This window comes from Dipodomys merriami, unplaced genomic scaffold, assembly GCF_024711535.1.
Source record: "Dipodomys merriami isolate MVZ:Mamm:240054 unplaced genomic scaffold, mDipMer1.0.p SCAF_20, whole genome shotgun sequence".
NCBI lineage: Eukaryota > Metazoa > Chordata > Mammalia > Rodentia > Heteromyidae > Dipodomys > Dipodomys merriami.
This window is the reverse complement of record NW_027203382.1, coordinates 26,151,315-26,169,689: the sequence shown is the minus strand read 5'-3', so window position 1 is coordinate 26,169,689 and position 18,375 is coordinate 26,151,315. Positions and strand designations below refer to the sequence as shown.

The window sequence follows — 18,375 nt, the reverse complement described above, 5'->3', positions numbered from 1 at the left end:
TCACAGGGTAGAGTTTTTGCTTCAAATAATATAAGAATAAATATATTTCACTTATTCTTCCTTATCTCAGGTAAGATCAATAAAACAAATTATGTTCAGCAACATACTATAATAAATTCAGTCAGTACTTCAATATGCATGAAACTGTGACAAGAACCATCAATAGACTTTACATAATGCATGCTATCAACTGAAAATAAACAGATGGTTACAAACCCACTAAAAACACCTACAACAAGAAATGGTCCTGAGAAATATTTCTGAAAAATGACAGCAAGATATTTTGGATAGTGTAAAGCTATTGGGAGAAAAATGCTACACAAATAATTAAACAGAAAGCTCTTCAGTATGCTTTGTTTTAAATTGCAAAGTTACATTTTAATGTTATACATTGTATCACAATGGTTATTTTGTTTATAAATTGCAAACTTACATCTTAACAATTGTTTCTACTTCCATAGTAGATACAAAGTATCTTGGTTCTTTATAAAATTGCAAGAATGATACTTTTTTTGACTAGTACTCAGGTTAGGCAGATGTTCTACTGCTTGAATTCAAGTTGAATAGATCTCTTTTGCTCTGATTTTTTTTAATATTTGGGGGGTCTTATTTTTTGTCCTGGACTGCCTGAATCATGTTTTTCCTCTGTGTGCTTCCCATGGTAGCTAGGCTGCCCAGTTCTTTTCTATTGAGATGGGGTCTTGAAAACTTTATTTTGTCCTAAAGGCCTGAAACTATGACCCTCTCAATTTCCAGCTGCAGAGTAGCTCGTAAGAACATATTTATAAAATATTTGGACAATATTTTGTTAACCTTTTAGGGAAATCAGATGCAAGAAATTGAAAATAAGCTAATTTCTATTTCACTTTAGTTCTTTTGAAGGCCTAAAAACGGCTTTGATATCAAATGCTATAAATTCAATCAGGATCTCAAAACAGCCAGGTGTGGTGACTCACAGCTGTAACCCAAACTAATGGAGAAACTGAGATCAGGAGATCAGTCTCAGGCCAACCTGGACAAAAAGTTACGGAGATTGCTTCTCCCAATAACCCAGTGCAGTTGTGGGTTGCTACAATCCTAGTGATGGGCAGGGTCTTGGCCCAAGGCTATTCCTGGGCCCAAACTCCAGACTTTATCTAAAAAATAAGAGCTGGGGGCTGCCTACAGTGGTAGTGTACCTCTGCCTATTAAGCACAAGACCAAGAAAAACAAAACAAAACAAAAAAACACCCTCAAAATCTTTAAGTATAATCCACAACGCAAGTATGCTTTTCTTTTTTAGTTATCACACCAAGTCATTTTCTCCTATCTTAGTTTTCAGATCCATTTTACATCTTTCTTATTGTCTGTAGGTATGTATTTTTCCTTTTTAGGGGATGTAACAGCAGATGTCAGGCACCATTTGTTGTTGAATTTCAGAATCTCTAATGTTTATTTCAAACTTTGACTGAAGAACTAAATACTTACTAATCAGAGACGAGAGAGAGAGAGAGAGAAGAGAGAGATTCACTTAGAAATCAAAAAAGAATGACACCAAACTTAGCAAAGAACATGACAACTTAGCTCAAACATAAAACCTACAGCCTTTAGGATTTTGTTTTTATGACAAAGCTTTCAGTGTTGTTCTTTCTGCACTCACTTCGTTGCTAGTAAACAAAATAGGCTCCCTCCATTTAAATATCCTTTGTCTGAGTCAAAGGTGTGAGGGGCTTTGGCCAGACAGTTCACATATGGGCATGGAACTTTATTGGTTTGGAAGAGGAAGGGGGACATTGAAAACCAAATGCCTTAGCAAAAAGCACCTGAGCAAATACAGCCACTTCTGCGGATGGGAAGGAATATATTCTAAGACCATCAGTGGATAACTGGAAACATAGATGGTACCAAACACTACAAAGCATAGGGTACATGCTATTTTTTCTTCCTGCACATACATACCTGTGATTAAAGTTTAATTCACACATCAGTAAGAGATTAACAATAATAACTAATTATAAAGAAATAATTATGACAATATACAAGATACTACAATAAAACCTTTGACTTTCTTTCTCAAGTAGGTAATATTTTCAGCCCCTGTTTGAGCTCAGGTAACTAAAACCATGAAAAGCAAAGCTGGGAATAAGAAGAGGGGCATCATACCTCACAAGCGAGGAAATCAACTTGCCCAAATCAGCTCTGGGATGTAAAGGACAAAGGTCGTGGTAACCTGGCCGAAGTTTTTGCCTCAATGACATCCTGCTGACTGTAAGTGTCACCACAACTTTCCCAGGAAAGAGAAAAGCAGGTCCTTTCTCTGAGTAATAGCCTGAGGAAGCAGGGGGTGCCCCTTTCCCCTTCTTAAGCTATCCAGGAAAGCCCTGACTCAACAGCTTCCCAACTCTGCTGGTCAATTCCTAGTGGGTATCAGCTGAGGGACAGGATGTCCCACTAAATGGCAGGAAAGGTGAGTCTTTTTTTTTCTTGCCAGTCCTGAGGCTTGAACTTAGGGACTGGTTGCTGTCCCTGAGCTTTCTGCTAAAGGCAAGTACTCTACCACTTGGGCACAGCATCACTTCTGGCTTTTTCTGTTTATGTGTTGCTGAGGAATTGTATCCAGGGCTTCATGCATGCTAGGCAAGCAAGGTGAGTCTATTCTTGCTCAAGTTCTTTTCAAACAGCTGTGGACATGAATTAGGACATGAATTATGAATTAGGGTTCCTTTTCTTCCCTTTACATATTAAGAGGAAAAACAGTATAACAAGTCAAGAATTTTAGCCACAATCACATAAATGCCAATGTATTCGAGGACCCGTGTTACACTGCATACATAATTGATGTGTGTGACACATTTGTGATACTTAGAGAAGTGGTTGGGCTCCTGCAATTGTACCAAAAATAATGATCACACTTATTTTGTTTCTTTTTTCCAGGCTCTTAATTGATTCCACTGATAAGATCCTCAAAGAGATTTTATTTTCTACTAAAACACAGAGACAAACACATTTTTATGCCCATGTAAAATACTATCGTGTTCTGATGGCTTTTCTGGTTGGACCGAAGTTAGAGACAGGGTTCAAGGGCTTCAAGATCCAGTAACTGGCCAGGCTCCGCCCTCCCTACCCCAAGGCACAGTGGTGACAGAATGCAGAACTTGCAGACCAAGTCAGGCAGCAAGATAACCCTCCAACTCCATGGCAAAGCCTCTTGGAAGAGGGAAGGTGGAGACAGAAAGCATTTGAAAATGAAACAATTCCTGATGCCCTAGCAAATTACTTACAAAGGCATTGGTGTTTGTGCTGTGGCAAAAAGACAGCCATGTTATGACCACAGGGCTCAGCCAAGGTGTGTAATTTGGGATCAGGTTGTTATTTTCCGTGAACTCTGTACAGTAGAGTCAATTTATGTGATTTATTACAGCCTTGCTTTCTAGATAGAGGATAACAACCATGGAAGGACACTCAAATGCTGTGGGTGAAAAAATGTAAAAGTAACATGCCTTGAGAAACCACAAACACAAACACCAATTCCAGGCTAAGAGGGTCTGATCAAAAATTAAAACAGGTCAAGCTTTATTGTGTGAAAATGGCTACTGTGAAAGGTGGGACATGGGATCTCAGGGAGGGTGAGTATAATCTCTGGTCACAGAATCTCACTGTCTAAATATTCTGTATTAGCATACCTTTACAATATGATCTGAAAGTATGTGTTACCCCACCAGATACCTTATGTGTAAGAAAGGAAGATGTGTTTATTCCCTTATCCTTAAAATCTTCATTTGCATTTGATTCACTTCCTGTGTACAAAAGAACATGAGACACCAGCAAAAGGCAGTTGGGAGTAAGATCAGCTCGGAAGAAAAAGACCCAGCCAGTAGGCAGAGTGAGAAACACACTGCATGCCCTTAACATAAATGAACAGTAAAAAGATTGACTCCAAAGGTCAAACTGGGCTTTATTCAGCTGTAGAAATATGAAATAAAATGTAATCCTCACATTGTCAACTTTAGCCCATGCAAAGAGAAGGGAAATAAAAGTGGGGAGTTGACACAGATTTTGTGCCCTAGGACACTTGCTATTCAGGACACACCTACTCACTATCAACTTCACCCACTTTCTCCACAGCAGAACTACCTGTCCTAAGCTAAGCATTGGGAACAGAGATAAGAACTCTGGATCAGGCTGCAGGGTACCTCAGGAATGAATGACGTAAATAGGGCATGCTATCCAAACAAGGCTGGGCTACTGAGCTCTGCACATACGGAGCATGTGGCTAATTTCAAAAGCTATGCACGTGGGTCACAGCTGGGGATGGGCTTCAGCACACTGGCTGGGACCCTATGTGCTGTTCTAGGCATCTGGAATAATAAGAGAACACAAATGATCCCCATCCCCCCATCTCATGGAGTTCACAGTCAAAGAGAGAGAAAGAGAGAGAGTACACAGATAGTAAACATAGAAGATTATATAGGAGGTTTGATAGTAAATGCAAAAGCAGAGGGGCAGGTTACAGCAGGAAACAGGGTGTCCAGAGCCAGCTTCCATGAAGATTGGAGGACAGGTGTGAGTGTGTCAGCCAGATGGATGTCTGGGGAGAAGCTTTATGAGCAAAAGGGACAGAATACTGCCACAAAGTCAGGGAGAGACTTGATGTCTTGCTTACGGGTCTCTTTTATCCTTGATTTCTTAGCACAAAGTAGGAACTCAGTTCACATTTACTGAAAGAATTTAAGGTCCTCAAATCCAAAATTATCCAATAAACTCACTCAATAGATCAGTCAGGGCTTCCTAAACTACTATATGCAAAAACGTACTAGCAGAAAATGTATTTTTCTTGAGAGGAGCCATTTATCAGATGTTCGCATTTTGGGGTTTTTTTTTTTTTGGTCTGGTCATGGGGCCTGAACTCTGGGCCTGGACGTTGTCCCTCAGCTCTTCAGCTCAAAGCTAGCGCTCTACCACTTGAGCCACAACGCCACTTCCAGCTTTTTTTCTTTTTGCTTATGTGGTGCTGAGGAATCGAACCCAGGGCCTCAGGCATGCAAGGCAAGAGCTTTACTACTGAGCTACCTTCCCAGCCCCACATGTTTTTTTGTTGTTGTTTGTTTTGTGTGTTTGTTTTTTACTTACCCTCATAAAAGTTAAACTTCACAGCTTTATTTCCAGGAACATAAAATAAAAAGAAAGGGGAAAATGGATTGCACTGTATAGGGTGGAGCCTCTTATACAAATACTACTTTGAGCTAGAGTTTGGTAACAACTCTCTTCTAGGGTCTGCGGTTGGAGTGTGATCTACTGAAACTCTTAGGAAAAAGCACAGTGTATAATGTTTTCTAATAAATTTCTTTGCTAAATAAGCAAACAAAACAACTTTCTTTTAAAAACAAAATAGCCAGGCATGCACCTGGTACTTGGGAGTCTAAAGTAGCAGGATTATTTGAACCCAGGGGCTTGATGCCAGCAAGGACAAGACCCTAACTCAAAGACAGGGAGAAAGACAGACTGTAGTGAAGCTGAGCAAGGTTCAAGGGAGTATGATTAGCATGCTGCCTGATCCACTATTGGGGTATGCCAATTGTTCACAAGAGAGAACTGCAGGCAAAAACAAACAAACAAAACAAACAGAACAACCACAAAAACCTGGATGAATAATTAAACAAAGCAAAGACAGCCAGACATGGAAAGAAAAGGGCAACTCAGGTAAAAGGAGAGCAAAAGAATGACAGGAAGGATTGAAGAAAGGTAGAAGGAAGAAGAAAAAAAAAAAGACCAAAGAATTTAATTACAATCAGAAAAGAATTATCCATGACAAAATCTTTCGCTGCAAAAGGTCTTCAAACACGGATACAATCAGGCAAAAGAAACCAGAGCCTCATTCATCATAAAATTCATCCTTCCAATTATTATTTTCCATATCCATTTAACATGCACCTTGTGGGAACTACTGAAGACTTCACAGGAGTCATATTTGAATGAGAATACAAGACTAATACTTCTAGCGAATCTAATGCTTGGTATAATGCTCCCACATAACCCGCATACACCGCCTTTCCAACCTTTCAGTTGTTCCTAATTTCTCATTTATATTCAGACTGCTTCTTTCTAAAACTGCAAGATGATTACCATGGATCTCTTTCTTGAACTCTACTACAATTTTTCAGTTCACTTTATCTTTCCATGTATTCAAAAGAAAAATGACAAAAAAAAGTATTTTAAAAATTCTCAATTGTCACATTAGAAAAAAAGCATAATAAAAGTTTTAACACCTAACAAGAAATAATTTTGCCTAGAAAGCCTTGCTTTATGAATATTCTACCTAAGTAACCTTACATTTGACCACAAGTATCAATTTTTGTTCTATAAAAATTCTTTTGTTATTAATCTTGACAAAGTACCCTTATTCCACCTTTTAAATCATCTTCCCTAATTCAACACATTATTCCCATTTTGCAACCTTTTGTACTTTGGGGCAAACTAAGTCCATTTTCCCTTGAAAGAGCACTTAAGAAAAGTGTTTGTAACTTTAAAAAAGTAAAAAGTCAAATTATAAAAACATATAATCTGGGGGCTAGGAAGGTGGCTCAGTGGTAGAGTGCTTGCCTTGCATGCATGAGGCCCTGGGTTCGATTCCTCAGCACCACATAAGCAAAAAGAAAAAAGCCAGAAGTGGTGCTGTGGCTCAAGTAGTAGAGTGCTAGCCTTGAGCTGAAGAGCTGAAGGACAGTGCTCAGGCCCAGAGTTCAGGCCCCATGACTGGACCCAAAAAAAAAAACAAAAAACAAAAACAAAAACATATAATCTGGCTGGACGTCGGTGGTTCACGCCTGTAATCCTAGCTACTCAGGAGGCTGAGATCTGAGAATCACGGTTCAAAGCCAGCCTGGGCAGGAAAAGTCCATGAGACTCTTATCTCCAATAAACCACTGGAAAACCACAAGTGGAGCTGTGGCTCAAGCGGTAGAGAACTTGCTTTGAGCTGAAGAGTGTAAGGACAGCGCCCAAGCCCAGAGTTCAAGCCCCACAACCAAAAAAAAAGAAAAAAGAAAAAACATATAATCTGGTGGAGAAAAGCAATGGTATTTATATTTTCAATCTGCTAAGTGACCCTACAAAAGAAATAGGGCTGATAAAATTATTTCTACAAAGCCAGGTGCTGGTGGTTTAGGCCTATAATCCTAGCCACTCAGGAAGTTGAGACCTGGGGATCACAGAAACCAACCCAGTCAGGCAGTAAAGTGAGACTCTTATCTCTAATTAATCACCAAAAAAACCCACTATTTTTAAGCTGGAAGTGGAGCTGTGGCTCAAGTGGTAATGTGCTAGCCTTAACAAAATGATTCAGGGACAGTACCTAGGCTCTGAGGAGTTCAGGCCCCAAGACTGGCACCAAAAAAAAAATTATTTCTGTAGGGATGAGCTGAAGGGCTTTTGGTTTACGTGAAATAATAATAATAATAATAATAATAATAATAATAATAATAATAGTAATTTTTGCTTTTTAGTCATCTAATAAAAGCTATTATTTGAGTATTATTATATGATCATTTATAAAACAATGATTACTTTGGTCCATTAAGGGGTGAAACTTCCCTTCCAGTGTGTCCTTAGAAAGTTTCTTGCCTTTTACACAGTACACTGAATCCTATCACCCAGTGCTACAGGCAACTTTTACCCTGTATTCTTCTTTATCCTCATTATGTTTTTCCTTTTTGTTAGACATAGCCAACACTAAAGAAAGCAGACATGGAACAATGAGAATCTCTCCAGGAAATCTATATTGCTGATATCTATATCATATGTAAACACTGCTAGCTAGCTCTACCTACTTTGTCTTCTCATTAAGTTCTAAGTCTCTAAAGAAAGAGAGAAAAAAAGAAAAGACTATACACACACACACAGTGTGAGAAAACCAGTATTTGATGAAGATAATAAACAGCAAGCCTGAGCATAAGGCAAGTTGTGGTGAGAAACTGAACAGAAAAAAAAATGCTTAAACGAACAACTGTGCACCAAGCTTAAGTATGGACCATCTCCAATAAACAGAAAGTAGGTTTTGAATGGAGGTGGTTTCCATTTAAGAGAAGTACTGAGTAGGTTTTGCTTTCCTCTCCTGACAACCAAGCAGACCACAGGTATTAGTGCTGCAAATGACACTGGCCCCGAGGGAAGAGAAACCCCTTTACTTTTATGCTAACTCCAGGATTGGGTTTCAGCTTAAGCCACAGTGTTCCTGGAGAGGAAACCAGGAGGTAGATACCGGGTTAGAAAAACAATGATTTCTTCACTGCTGAGTTCTGTGGTTATTTTATTACTCTACATTTTTCCATATAAACCATATCACCATTAAATATGCTTATATTAGACTTACTCTCAACTTTCCCAGAGTGATTCCTCGAGCTATATAACACCAATTACAAGAATAGGAAGGCAACAGGTATATCATTGAATGGCAACTAAAACAGTACTTAAAGATGCATCAAACAGATTCTCAGATACCATCTCCCTATTTTTTATAAAAACGCCAATCCCACAAAAACACACCTCTAACCAAGTAATGACTGACCACACTTTTATGTACTCTATATCAATTCAGGTAAAGTTGCCAGAATGCACCTAGCCCAGACCTAAGAATCTTCTTTGCCAAAAAGAAGAAAACAGAACTTAAGAGGGCAAGAATTGCTCATCAATGCTGACCTTGCTGCTCACTGTCTGCTTCGGTTTTTGAAGAACCAGGTGCAACAGGAAGGGGTCGCGGTGGCCGGGGCTTTGGAGTGGGAGGTGAGATTTTTTTCCTTCCGATATATTCGACATAAGTTCCTGGGAAGTCTCCCCTTTCCCCGGTGGTTTCATTATAGCCGTTTAACCAGCCAATTTCTTCAGGACGGGCTTCCTGCCCATCACTGAATCCAAGGGCTACCAAGGACCCTTTATTCACAGTCAATACATCACCCAAGTGCAGATCAATGTCTTCTTCTCTCTCTTTCTTGTAGTCATACAGCGCTCTGTACTGGTACCCCTCGGCGCTCATGTTTACAGATCTGTTACCATGCAACAAGTCAAGTCTGGCTGTATACAACAGTCCAAATTTACGTTTTGATGGAAAGCAAATTCAGAGAGTGTGCTAAAATTCCTAATAGGTGTCCAGCAGAGGACGAAGGTTTAAGAGGAGATGGCCATCCGGCTGTCCATCTGTCCTCCATCAATGGTGTGTGTGAAGACAGGGCTCCACTCCCTCTGTGTGCCACAGTGCCCCCTGGCTTCCTTCTCAGCAACTTGTCAACTCGCTGCCTGCTGGGTGACTCTCATGGCCAGGCCCAATCCTCTCTGATGCTGTCACACTGTCCATCTGTCTTCTGATTGTACTGCCACACTTCACTCGCAGCTTCACCTAGCAAAGGAAAAACAAGACTTATGAATGAACATCACACTTTGCCATCTGTGAATCTGAATTCCAATTTCCATTCAACAAGTCCTTAATCAACCTGGCAGACACACATGGCTAGTGTGCTATGGCTTGACACAGAGCACAAAAGACTACTACGACAGTCCCTGCCTTCTAAGAACACTGGGTGGAGATAGGAGGAGGGGTGTGGGCATGTGGCAATGTCCCAGAGAACAACTAGTACACAAGGAACCAAAACATTAGTTAAAGCAGTAACAGAGGCAGACACTAAGCGCCATGAGGTTCAAGTGAAGGAAAGGCTGCATCTAATTGCAGGAATCTGAGCACAGAATGGAATGTGTGGCACAATCCCAGGTGCTACTGTCACAAGGTGAATGTTATATTCTGGGAAGAGCTAGGATAGGCCATCTAATCCATCTGAAGCCAAAGGAAGAAGCGGGAGTCTATCCCACTGAAAAGACAGGGAAAGCCTGTGTGACTTGATGCACACCGATGATGAGTTTGTGAACAATACACTTCACAGGGGGCAGCACTGAACAGAACAGAAAAAGGGAAGCAACAGAAGAGTTACACTTGAGAATTCCAACCCAAACACAAAGGGTCTGATGGGTTGGCACACAGAATAGAGGTGAGGAAAGCTAAGAAAGGTGCACTGCAGAAAAAATTTAAAAGGAGAGAAGAGGGAGAAGATGGATGGGAGGGGAGAGAAGGCACGGTGATCTAAGGGCCAAATACTCAGTGATCCAACTGAGGGACATTCAAGGATTAGAGACAATGTGATGTCCCAGAACAGAGGAATCAAGAACAGACTGTGGATGCAGAAGCATCCACACAGGGGAGACTGTGGAATCATCATGGACTTCGTGAGAGGAGATCCCAAGCAAGTGATAAGGATTGCAAAACTAAACTTTCAAGAGTTAAAAAAACAGAGGAGTGAGAGGTTGCTGCTGCAGAGAACTCTGTAAAGCTGACTGGTAGAGGGAACAGGCTTTCCTTTCTGAAGCGCAGTGAGGGCAGAACAACTGGCAAACCTCCACTCTGCAGTAAGAGTTAGGAGTCAGAGCAAATGGCTTCTTAGACAGCACGCAGACATTGCACTCTGCTTGCTTCTCTGTGTTATCTTTATTATAAGGAGTAAAAGCAACCTGAAGGTTTCAGTTAAGCTGGCCACACAATAAAGCAATAAAGACAACAGTCACACAACTTCAGGGTGTTGTATCAAAGAGAGCTTTTAAAAATTTTGAAGAGTGAAACACTTTAGAAGTTTAATATTATAGACCATCTTCAATGTAGGCATCTTAAGGAGCAAAATCTAATCATAAATTAATTGTTTCATTGGCATTCAGAAGTGTAAAGTATTCAACTTCACAGGGCTAAAGCTTCTTAGCTGTAATGCAATAGCACTCTTAGGAGAGCTGCATATTAAAGGAAGTAAAAACAAATACTGGACATCTTTGTGTAGCAAGAATATTAATTTGAAATTCATCAGAGAAAAAAAAATAATGCAACCAGCCGAGCATAGGAGAAAAAATAAGCTATACTATATTGAAGAAAGCTTCTCCTTTAAAAAGATCCAGAACTGAATTAAATATTCATTGCATAAATTCACACAAGAATGTAGAACAAGCAAATCTCATTTTTAGGACTGATGTACAAAGGAGACACAGAAGTCTAAAGAACATGGAAATTTGCATATCCCTAAATGCTTGGAAACCAGGCAATATGCCGAAGAATAATTTAATTCCTCCAAATCTGCCTCAACAGTTTTGAAAGCTTTTCCTGTTAGTGTATGGCTGAGTGGAGAGGAGGGGGAAGGAGATCCTAAATCAGTAAGTTTCTTAACAGAAGGGAGAACAATGATCTCAGCTTGGAGCAACCACCAAGCCAGCCCTGGATAGCAAGCACACCTAGATAGCTAGGTATAGTATGTTTATCTCTCACAAGGGGCACTGCAGTGAGGAAAAACGTGCGCACGTGTACACAAACACACGCGCGCTGGAATTCTGGGCCTCTAGCTTTTTTGGCTTTTTTACTCAAGGCTTTTGCCCTACATTTAAGCCATGTTTCTAGTTCAACTTTCTTTGGGTTGATTAGAAATAGGAGTCTTCAGGATTTGTCTGCTCCAGTTAGCTTTGAACCATGATCCTCAGATCTCATTCTAGTAGCTAGGATTATAGGTGTGAGCCACCTGGTGCTCAGCTTCTATTTTCTTTTTAAGACCTAACTGAAAACTGCTTGAGTCCAACTGTAGATAAACCTGTAGGAAAACGGGAAGAGGTATCCAGAAACTGCAAAGACTTATAGGGCCTTCATACTCTCCCTGGCCTTGCCAGAACTTTACTTTTTCTTTGTAAGAAAATCCGTGAAGAATTGTGGCTCCTGTTGGACAAAGGAGCTGTACACCTTCTATGACTCAGAGACTGCAGTAGAGAACATGGTATTCCTGTCTTGTGAGATGCCACAATCACAGCCAGGGAGACTGATGCAAACAGGGCAGGTTTAACAATCAAGGTCAGCCATGATTCTGTGTCAGTTAAGTGGTTTTAGGAGCATGATTATAAAAGAGAGAGAGCAGACAGGACATTTATTTGGGTAGGACTTGATCATGTGGTGCCAAAGTTCAGAGAGACTTCTGTAGAGCAAAGGAGGCAGGCATTTCTACTCTGACTGTACCCTGAATACTCTCTCCTGACTGCCATGCCCATCTGAATGAGTCACTGTTGTTATCACCAAGGTCTTCTAATACTTATGTGTCTATTAACCCATTCAGTCTTCAAGATAACCACAAAAGGCATATACTACCAATTTTCTCACATTACATATGAGGAATTCCAGAGGAGCAAGTTTAGTACCTTAGCTATGATTACATGCAGAAAATTGAGAGGTACATCTAAATTCAGATTCTGGCAGCCTAATCCATACAACCTCCACTTCTGCCATTACCAAAACCTACTTCCCCACTCAGCTTGCTGGGATACCCAGGGACAGCCCAGATATGTCAATGGTATTAACAGTGTAGAATCTTGCCTAAGCTGGCTGTCCAGGCAAACCTTGAAGGCCTGCTTTTACTCTCAAGACAGAGTAGGCTTGCTGAGATTATTATTTTGCTCTGTCACCTATCTGAACAAAAACAGGCCATCACAGCTAAGCAACAACCCCAAGTCCAACATCCAGCATGTCCGCCATGCACATTCCTCCCCCCATCCTCCCCCCCCAGACTTTATTTAAATTCATTCTTGCCTAAGAAGTCCATAAAGCAGTGAATGGAAGAACCCTGGGCATACCACTTCTGGAAGGCTGCCCACTTCTGGAAGGCTGCCCATTTCTGTTCTATGAGCTTAGCTTCTGCCACCTGTATCCCTCTTGGCATCTGTCCTCTATCCTACCCTAGGCCCCTTACTGCATAATTTCTAACAAGTTAACTCCTCCCCAGGGAGATATACGAAGCTTCAATCCAGAGTTTTATCTTATCTAAAGGACTGGTAGCTTCTTTCCTCTCTCTCTAGTTCTCCCCAGGACTTCAGAAGATCTAGCAGCTTGAGGCATCTGGCAATACCTCACTATACGACCTAACTCGAACCTAGCTCTGAGTCTAGGGCAAGCACTCCACCTCAATCCATACATTCCCTTTTTAAAAAAAAAATCATTATTTGAAACTCTTTCCAGCTTTCAAATTTCTGGAGACCATAAAAAAAAAATCAAACTGAACCAAGTGAAAATAACCTAGTACACAAAACCAGTTACTATAGCTTCATTTAAAATAATGGGGCTAGGGTGAATTTCAGTGTATGTATTTCACCTCCATTAAAATGGGGAGATGGGCTCAACTTGAACTGAAAGTTACAGACATCAAACATCTCAACATTCATTTTCAAAGCAACTAGTTAACTACAGTGCGCTGGTTGCTGTCAACCTCTAGTCTGAGTGGGTAACCTAGGCAAGCAGGGTCTAGAGGCTACAATCTCTGCTGACAAGGGGGTCAACAGCACATTGCAGGTGACACACTAAGGAGACAGGGCTCTTTGAAAAGTACTCACAGTACTGGATGCCCCTGAGCATAGTAAGAGAGGCAGAGGACTGAATGCAGTCCGGAGACACTCTAGTCATTACAGGGAGGCTGGAGAAAGAGGAAGACAACTGGTAGAACAGATCCTACCCACCTAGAAGAGGCATGATGAGGCTCACTGGTTTGGTTTCAGCATCCTCATAGGGTATCTAAAGAGAGGACTAGAGGAGACAGCCAAAAGTCCCTCTTCTTGTGAAAAAGAAATGCTATTCCTTAAAAGTCCATGGCAAGAAGGATGAACACTGAGCTGCAGACAGAGGCAGCTGCCCTCATCAGTGCCTAAATAATTGTGGGCAAGTCACTTAAACCTCTCTGTATCTGTATTGTGTCTGTGAGACAGACACAATAAGCAGACCTATAGTACCCCTGGTTATTATGCAGACTAAAGGCAATTACACAAAGCACAGCGCTCCATGAGTTACGGTAAGACTTTAGTATAGTTAATATGACTTTAGTATAGTTAAGACCACTTCAGTGGCTACTATGTGCTAGGCAGAGTTCTTAAAAGTTGTACATGTACCAGCTCATCACCCTGGATACAATTACCATCACCATTTTCTGAAGGGATAGCAAGCAAAGACAAGTTAAATAACATGCCTGAAGCTACATGGCAAACTGCTACTGCGGCATTACTACTCTTAGTAATAATAGAACTGCTAGTAAGGGTCACATTGAATGTCACTTGTCATTTCTACAACTCAGATTTAAAACAGAAACAAGCATCTGCCAGGAATTTTCTCTTGCACTACCTTTAAGTTCAGCAAGCCAGTTCTAAATGGATCCTGAAGCTATCTAAAATAAAACACTGCTGTAAATAGCCAGATAAAGCCTGCATGGGGACTTTGTCCAAGTTGTTCTTCTTTCTACCTGAAGTGTGTGGCTCTGGATAGGTCGGAGTTCCAGAGATCATGGAGGGGTCAGGGAAGTGCATAGGGGCAGTAAGGGAAGAAAGTTGGGGACACCACTTAGCTCTAGAATAGCTTAGTGTCTGGTCCCTGGCAAGCCTCAAAAAGAAAAAAAAAAAAATAAAGCAACCCCCTAGAGGGAATAAAGACAATAAGTCCACAGGGTATAGTCCCAGTATGTGAGACTGGAGATAGGGTGGAAGCTACCCAGGAGGAAAGTTAGCCTAGGGCTAGGTTTAGCCAAGAGCCCATCTAGGAACCTCCGGATTTACCAACTCAACTGTCTACTACAGTTGGTTGGTGGAGCCTCCTCACCCTTGAACCAGACTCTAATGATTTCAATAGTCTCCAGGGTGATCATTAACTAGAAAACTATTTTGACTACAGGTGCCTGTGGGTATGTATTTGATTTACTTTACAGGAAAACAATGCTTGCTGAACAAGATCTCCAAAGATGTTTTTTTAGTAAAGTCCCTTTTGTTTCTTCCAGTAAAGCCTGTACAACAATCATTCTAGGCTTTGAGAGACAGAGACGAAGAGACAGAGATCTCTAATCCAAGCTAGGCTAACAAGTTTAAGTAATTACCATCTATTTTTCAGTTCATTTGGCTTAGTATACATGAACTTGCCTTTAATTGCCGCTCTCAGGCAAGTAACTTCAATAAGAGTATTGGCAGAAACATTGGCAAATTATCACACTAGGTTGTAGGCGGACAAGGCTGGGAAAAATGCAATAAATATAAGTGCTTTTAAAAATTAATTACAACCTACACTTTTAATAAAAAAGGTGATATAATTTTATTATGCCGTCTACTGATAACTTTGTAGTTTTCCAGAGTTTCATTAATAAAGAAAATTTCAATCCACTACCCTAAACATTAGAGCAATATGGAAAATCTTATTCAGGAAAGGAATGGACTTTTAACAGTACAAAGTTTGCTTAGATTAAATAGATCTACACTTGAGACTCAAAGACCTTCAAGGAAAGACTTAGATCTTCACAGACCATTAGAACAGAGGGAAATGCGAGTAACTAAACTTGATCATTTATCGAAAGGTATGAAAATGTCACAATAAGTGCATTATTTTGTGCAAGTAATATACATTAATAAAGAATAGTCTCAAAAAATTAATTCAAAAGCCCTCCAAACATCAGCTAAGGTGTATTCGATATTTCCAGAAGACAAGTGCTTCTTACCACCATTTCCACTGTCAAAGCCAAAATGTGGATCGCTACCTACCATTTCCTGTACCACTTCTGGTTCCCAAAAACCACTTCACACTTCAAGTATATGAATTCAAGAAATGGCTAAAGAAAACAACAACCAATGAATGATCAGTTAAATACTTTTAGGCACAGATGATGCAGAACCACAAATGTAAAAGAACACCATAGTATCATCATTTTTTTAATCAGATAAAACAGCAGCTAACCATGTGTACATTGCAGCGCTCTGTTATGCAACTAGGGAGAAGTCCCAAATCAAGATCAAAGTTAAAAGCAAATTCAATAACAGTTTGAAGCCAGTATCTCTCTCTCTCTCTCACACACACACACACACACACACACACACACACACACACACACACACACACACACACACACACACACACACACACACACGGTATTTCCACTCTTAAAACTCTAGAGACTCCTAAGGAAAAGTAGCATGGCCCTATAGTACCTACCTGCAACAGGTATGAACCAGCAAGAACACTACCCAGCACGTCTGCAAAGCGGGAAGCCTTCCCTTCCACTGGCCTTTACAATTTAAAACTTACCTCTGAAACACCGAACTTTGCAAATAGGGGGGGAGGGGATCGTAACTTTTTTGGTAATGAGCAAAACACTTGTTTCCCAAAGTTTAAACAATTCTTGTATCTAAAAATACCATCTGCTGACTTTAAGCAGTTCAAGAACAGTATAAGCTGTCAAAAAGAGCCGGTGTGGAGTTTTATTTCCTTCTGCAATTATAAAAGCTGCTCGTGCCCCCCCCCTCTCGTGCACAAGTCACCTAGACTGAGTCAGAAATGTCCAATCCTCCCCTAGCTCATAACCAACCATCTTGAAGATTGCCAAAACGTGCCACAAGCTAACTGAATATCAAAAGGGATTTCCACATAAAAGTCTAGGTCAGTAAGCTTTGGGGAAAAAAAAAATCCCACTTCGGGCCCCAAACTCAAAACTTCTCACTCTTGATAGGACAGACTCTCACACTGTACCCAAAACCCGGAACTGCTTTATCCATTCTTATCTCGCACTATTTGACAAAGACTCAAAGAACGGGGTGGGGAGGGGGAGAAGAAGAAAATTGCCATGAAATCCCCCCAAATAAAGTTAAAAAAAAAAAAAACTCACACCGAGACCAATAGCGCCCGCACGCAGCTCCGCCGGGAATTAACGGTGGAAGTGAGACCTTTCCGGTATGCACAGCGCCCCGAAGCTGAACTTCCCCAAATCCTGCGCCTGACACACTCGGCATTCAACACGGAACAGCCATTCCGCGCACATCCTCGCATTCTCAGGCTCGAATTCGGGTTAGCAACATACATTTCGGTACCCGGGTGCCTGTCCAGAGCTTTGGCTGGGTCTTTTGTCTCGGGATCAGCGGGACAGTTTCTGCCCTTGGGAAGGAAGGGAGGGTTAGATCCGCGGCTTCCAAGACCATCCTCCCCCACCCGTCTCCGCTACATTTCAGCTCCGGCTGGCACGCTCGCAGGCTCTCCCCAGCCGGCTCCATATTGCTGGGCAGGTCCCTCCAGTCTCGCCCCGCCATACACGCGCGCGCGCGCACACACTCACACACGCGCACACACACGCACACACACACACGCACACACACAAAGCTAGGTTTCCGGGCGGTGCCGAGACCCCGCTAAATCATGCTTCCAGCAACCTGGCCCGAGCCCGGTCGGGCCCCGGACCCTAACCGCCCCAGGGCGCACTTCCCCCACCCCGGAAGGGGAGGGCGGCAAACTTGGGCCGGCGGGGGCTGGAGTGGAAGCGAGCTCCGGGGACCACCGCCGCCCCGGGGGCCCGGCCTGCAGCTGGAGGACCGCGACCGGGGCGGGGGAGGGGGGAGACCTGGGTGCTCCTTTCCGTTAAACGCCAAGGCAGCGGGGTCAGGGCGCACTCCTCCTGGGGTGATGGCCCGGGGAAACTGCCGCCGCCAGGCGCAGCCAGGTGGCCCCTCGGAAGCGTGCGGTGCCGGACGCGGGCAGCCTGAGATCCCGGGCAACTCCCCGGGGCGAACGCGGCCGGCGGCGTGCACACCGGCTCGGAGGAGGGCCGGGAGCCCCGGGAATGCCGCCGGGTGGCCCGGCGTGGGGAGGGGAGGTGCTAGCGCCTGGGGTCGGGGGGGGGAGGGGGCGGCGCAGGAAGGGGGACGCGGCACCGGCCCGCTTCCCACCCCCCTCTCCCGACTGGGTTCTGCAGAAAGAGAAGCGACTGCCGGTGACAGGAAGCGAGCGGCGTCCGCCGCGCGCACGCACTGCCTCCCCCTCCCGAGCACACACACACACACCCGGACCCGCCGCCGCCGCCGCCTACCTCCTCCCGCCAGCCGCTTTCCTTCCTCCGCCCGGCCCGTGCAGCCCCGGCCTCCAGAGCTCACGGCTCCCCGCGCGCCTCTGAACTCAGCTCTGGCCCGCGAGCCGCTCCTCGCTGCGAGCTCAGCTCCACGGCTCCAAGGCGCTCGCTCCGCCGCTGCCCTCGCCGCGGCCGTCGCTTCCTCCAAGTCCGCTCCAGCTGCTCCAGACTCCTCGCCGTGCGCCCACAGCTCCTGCGCCCGGCGCGGCCCCGCCTCCCGGGCCGCCCCCCTCCCCGGCTCCGCCCTCCAACCAGCGCTCGCGGACACGCCCCCCTCCGCCCGCTCCACGCCCTCGCCTCTGCCACTCACGGCGCCGGCTTCTGCGCCCCGGGGCCGTCCGGGCGGGCGAGTGGAGCTCCGGCCCGGCTGACCCCTCTCGCGGCGCCCGCGCCTTCCGCCCCCTGCCGCGGGGATGCCCGGGGCGGTAGGGCG

General features: G+C 43.4%; 1 protein-coding gene across 2 annotated transcripts in view; it reads right to left on the bottom strand.

Annotated features, from left to right (window-relative positions):
• The window catches only part of Pik3r1 (phosphoinositide-3-kinase regulatory subunit 1), an 81,635-nt gene extending 63,529 nt beyond the window's left edge, over positions 1-18,106 (bottom strand). The window contains exons 1-2 of one of the 2 annotated variants that reach the window (XM_070031275.1): positions 17,904-18,106; positions 8,674-9,367 (exon numbers count right to left, since the gene is read on the bottom strand). In XM_070031275.1, coding sequence (XP_069887376.1) covers positions 8,674-9,007 — 334 coding nt within the window. In that variant the 5' untranslated portion in view covers positions 9,008-9,367; positions 17,904-18,106. Of the gene's footprint in view, positions 1-8,673; positions 9,368-16,712; positions 16,875-17,903 lie in introns of those variants that run through there. The other variant, XM_070031276.1, reaches the window with a different exon arrangement.
• Positions 18,107-18,375: the final 269 nt, after the last annotated feature.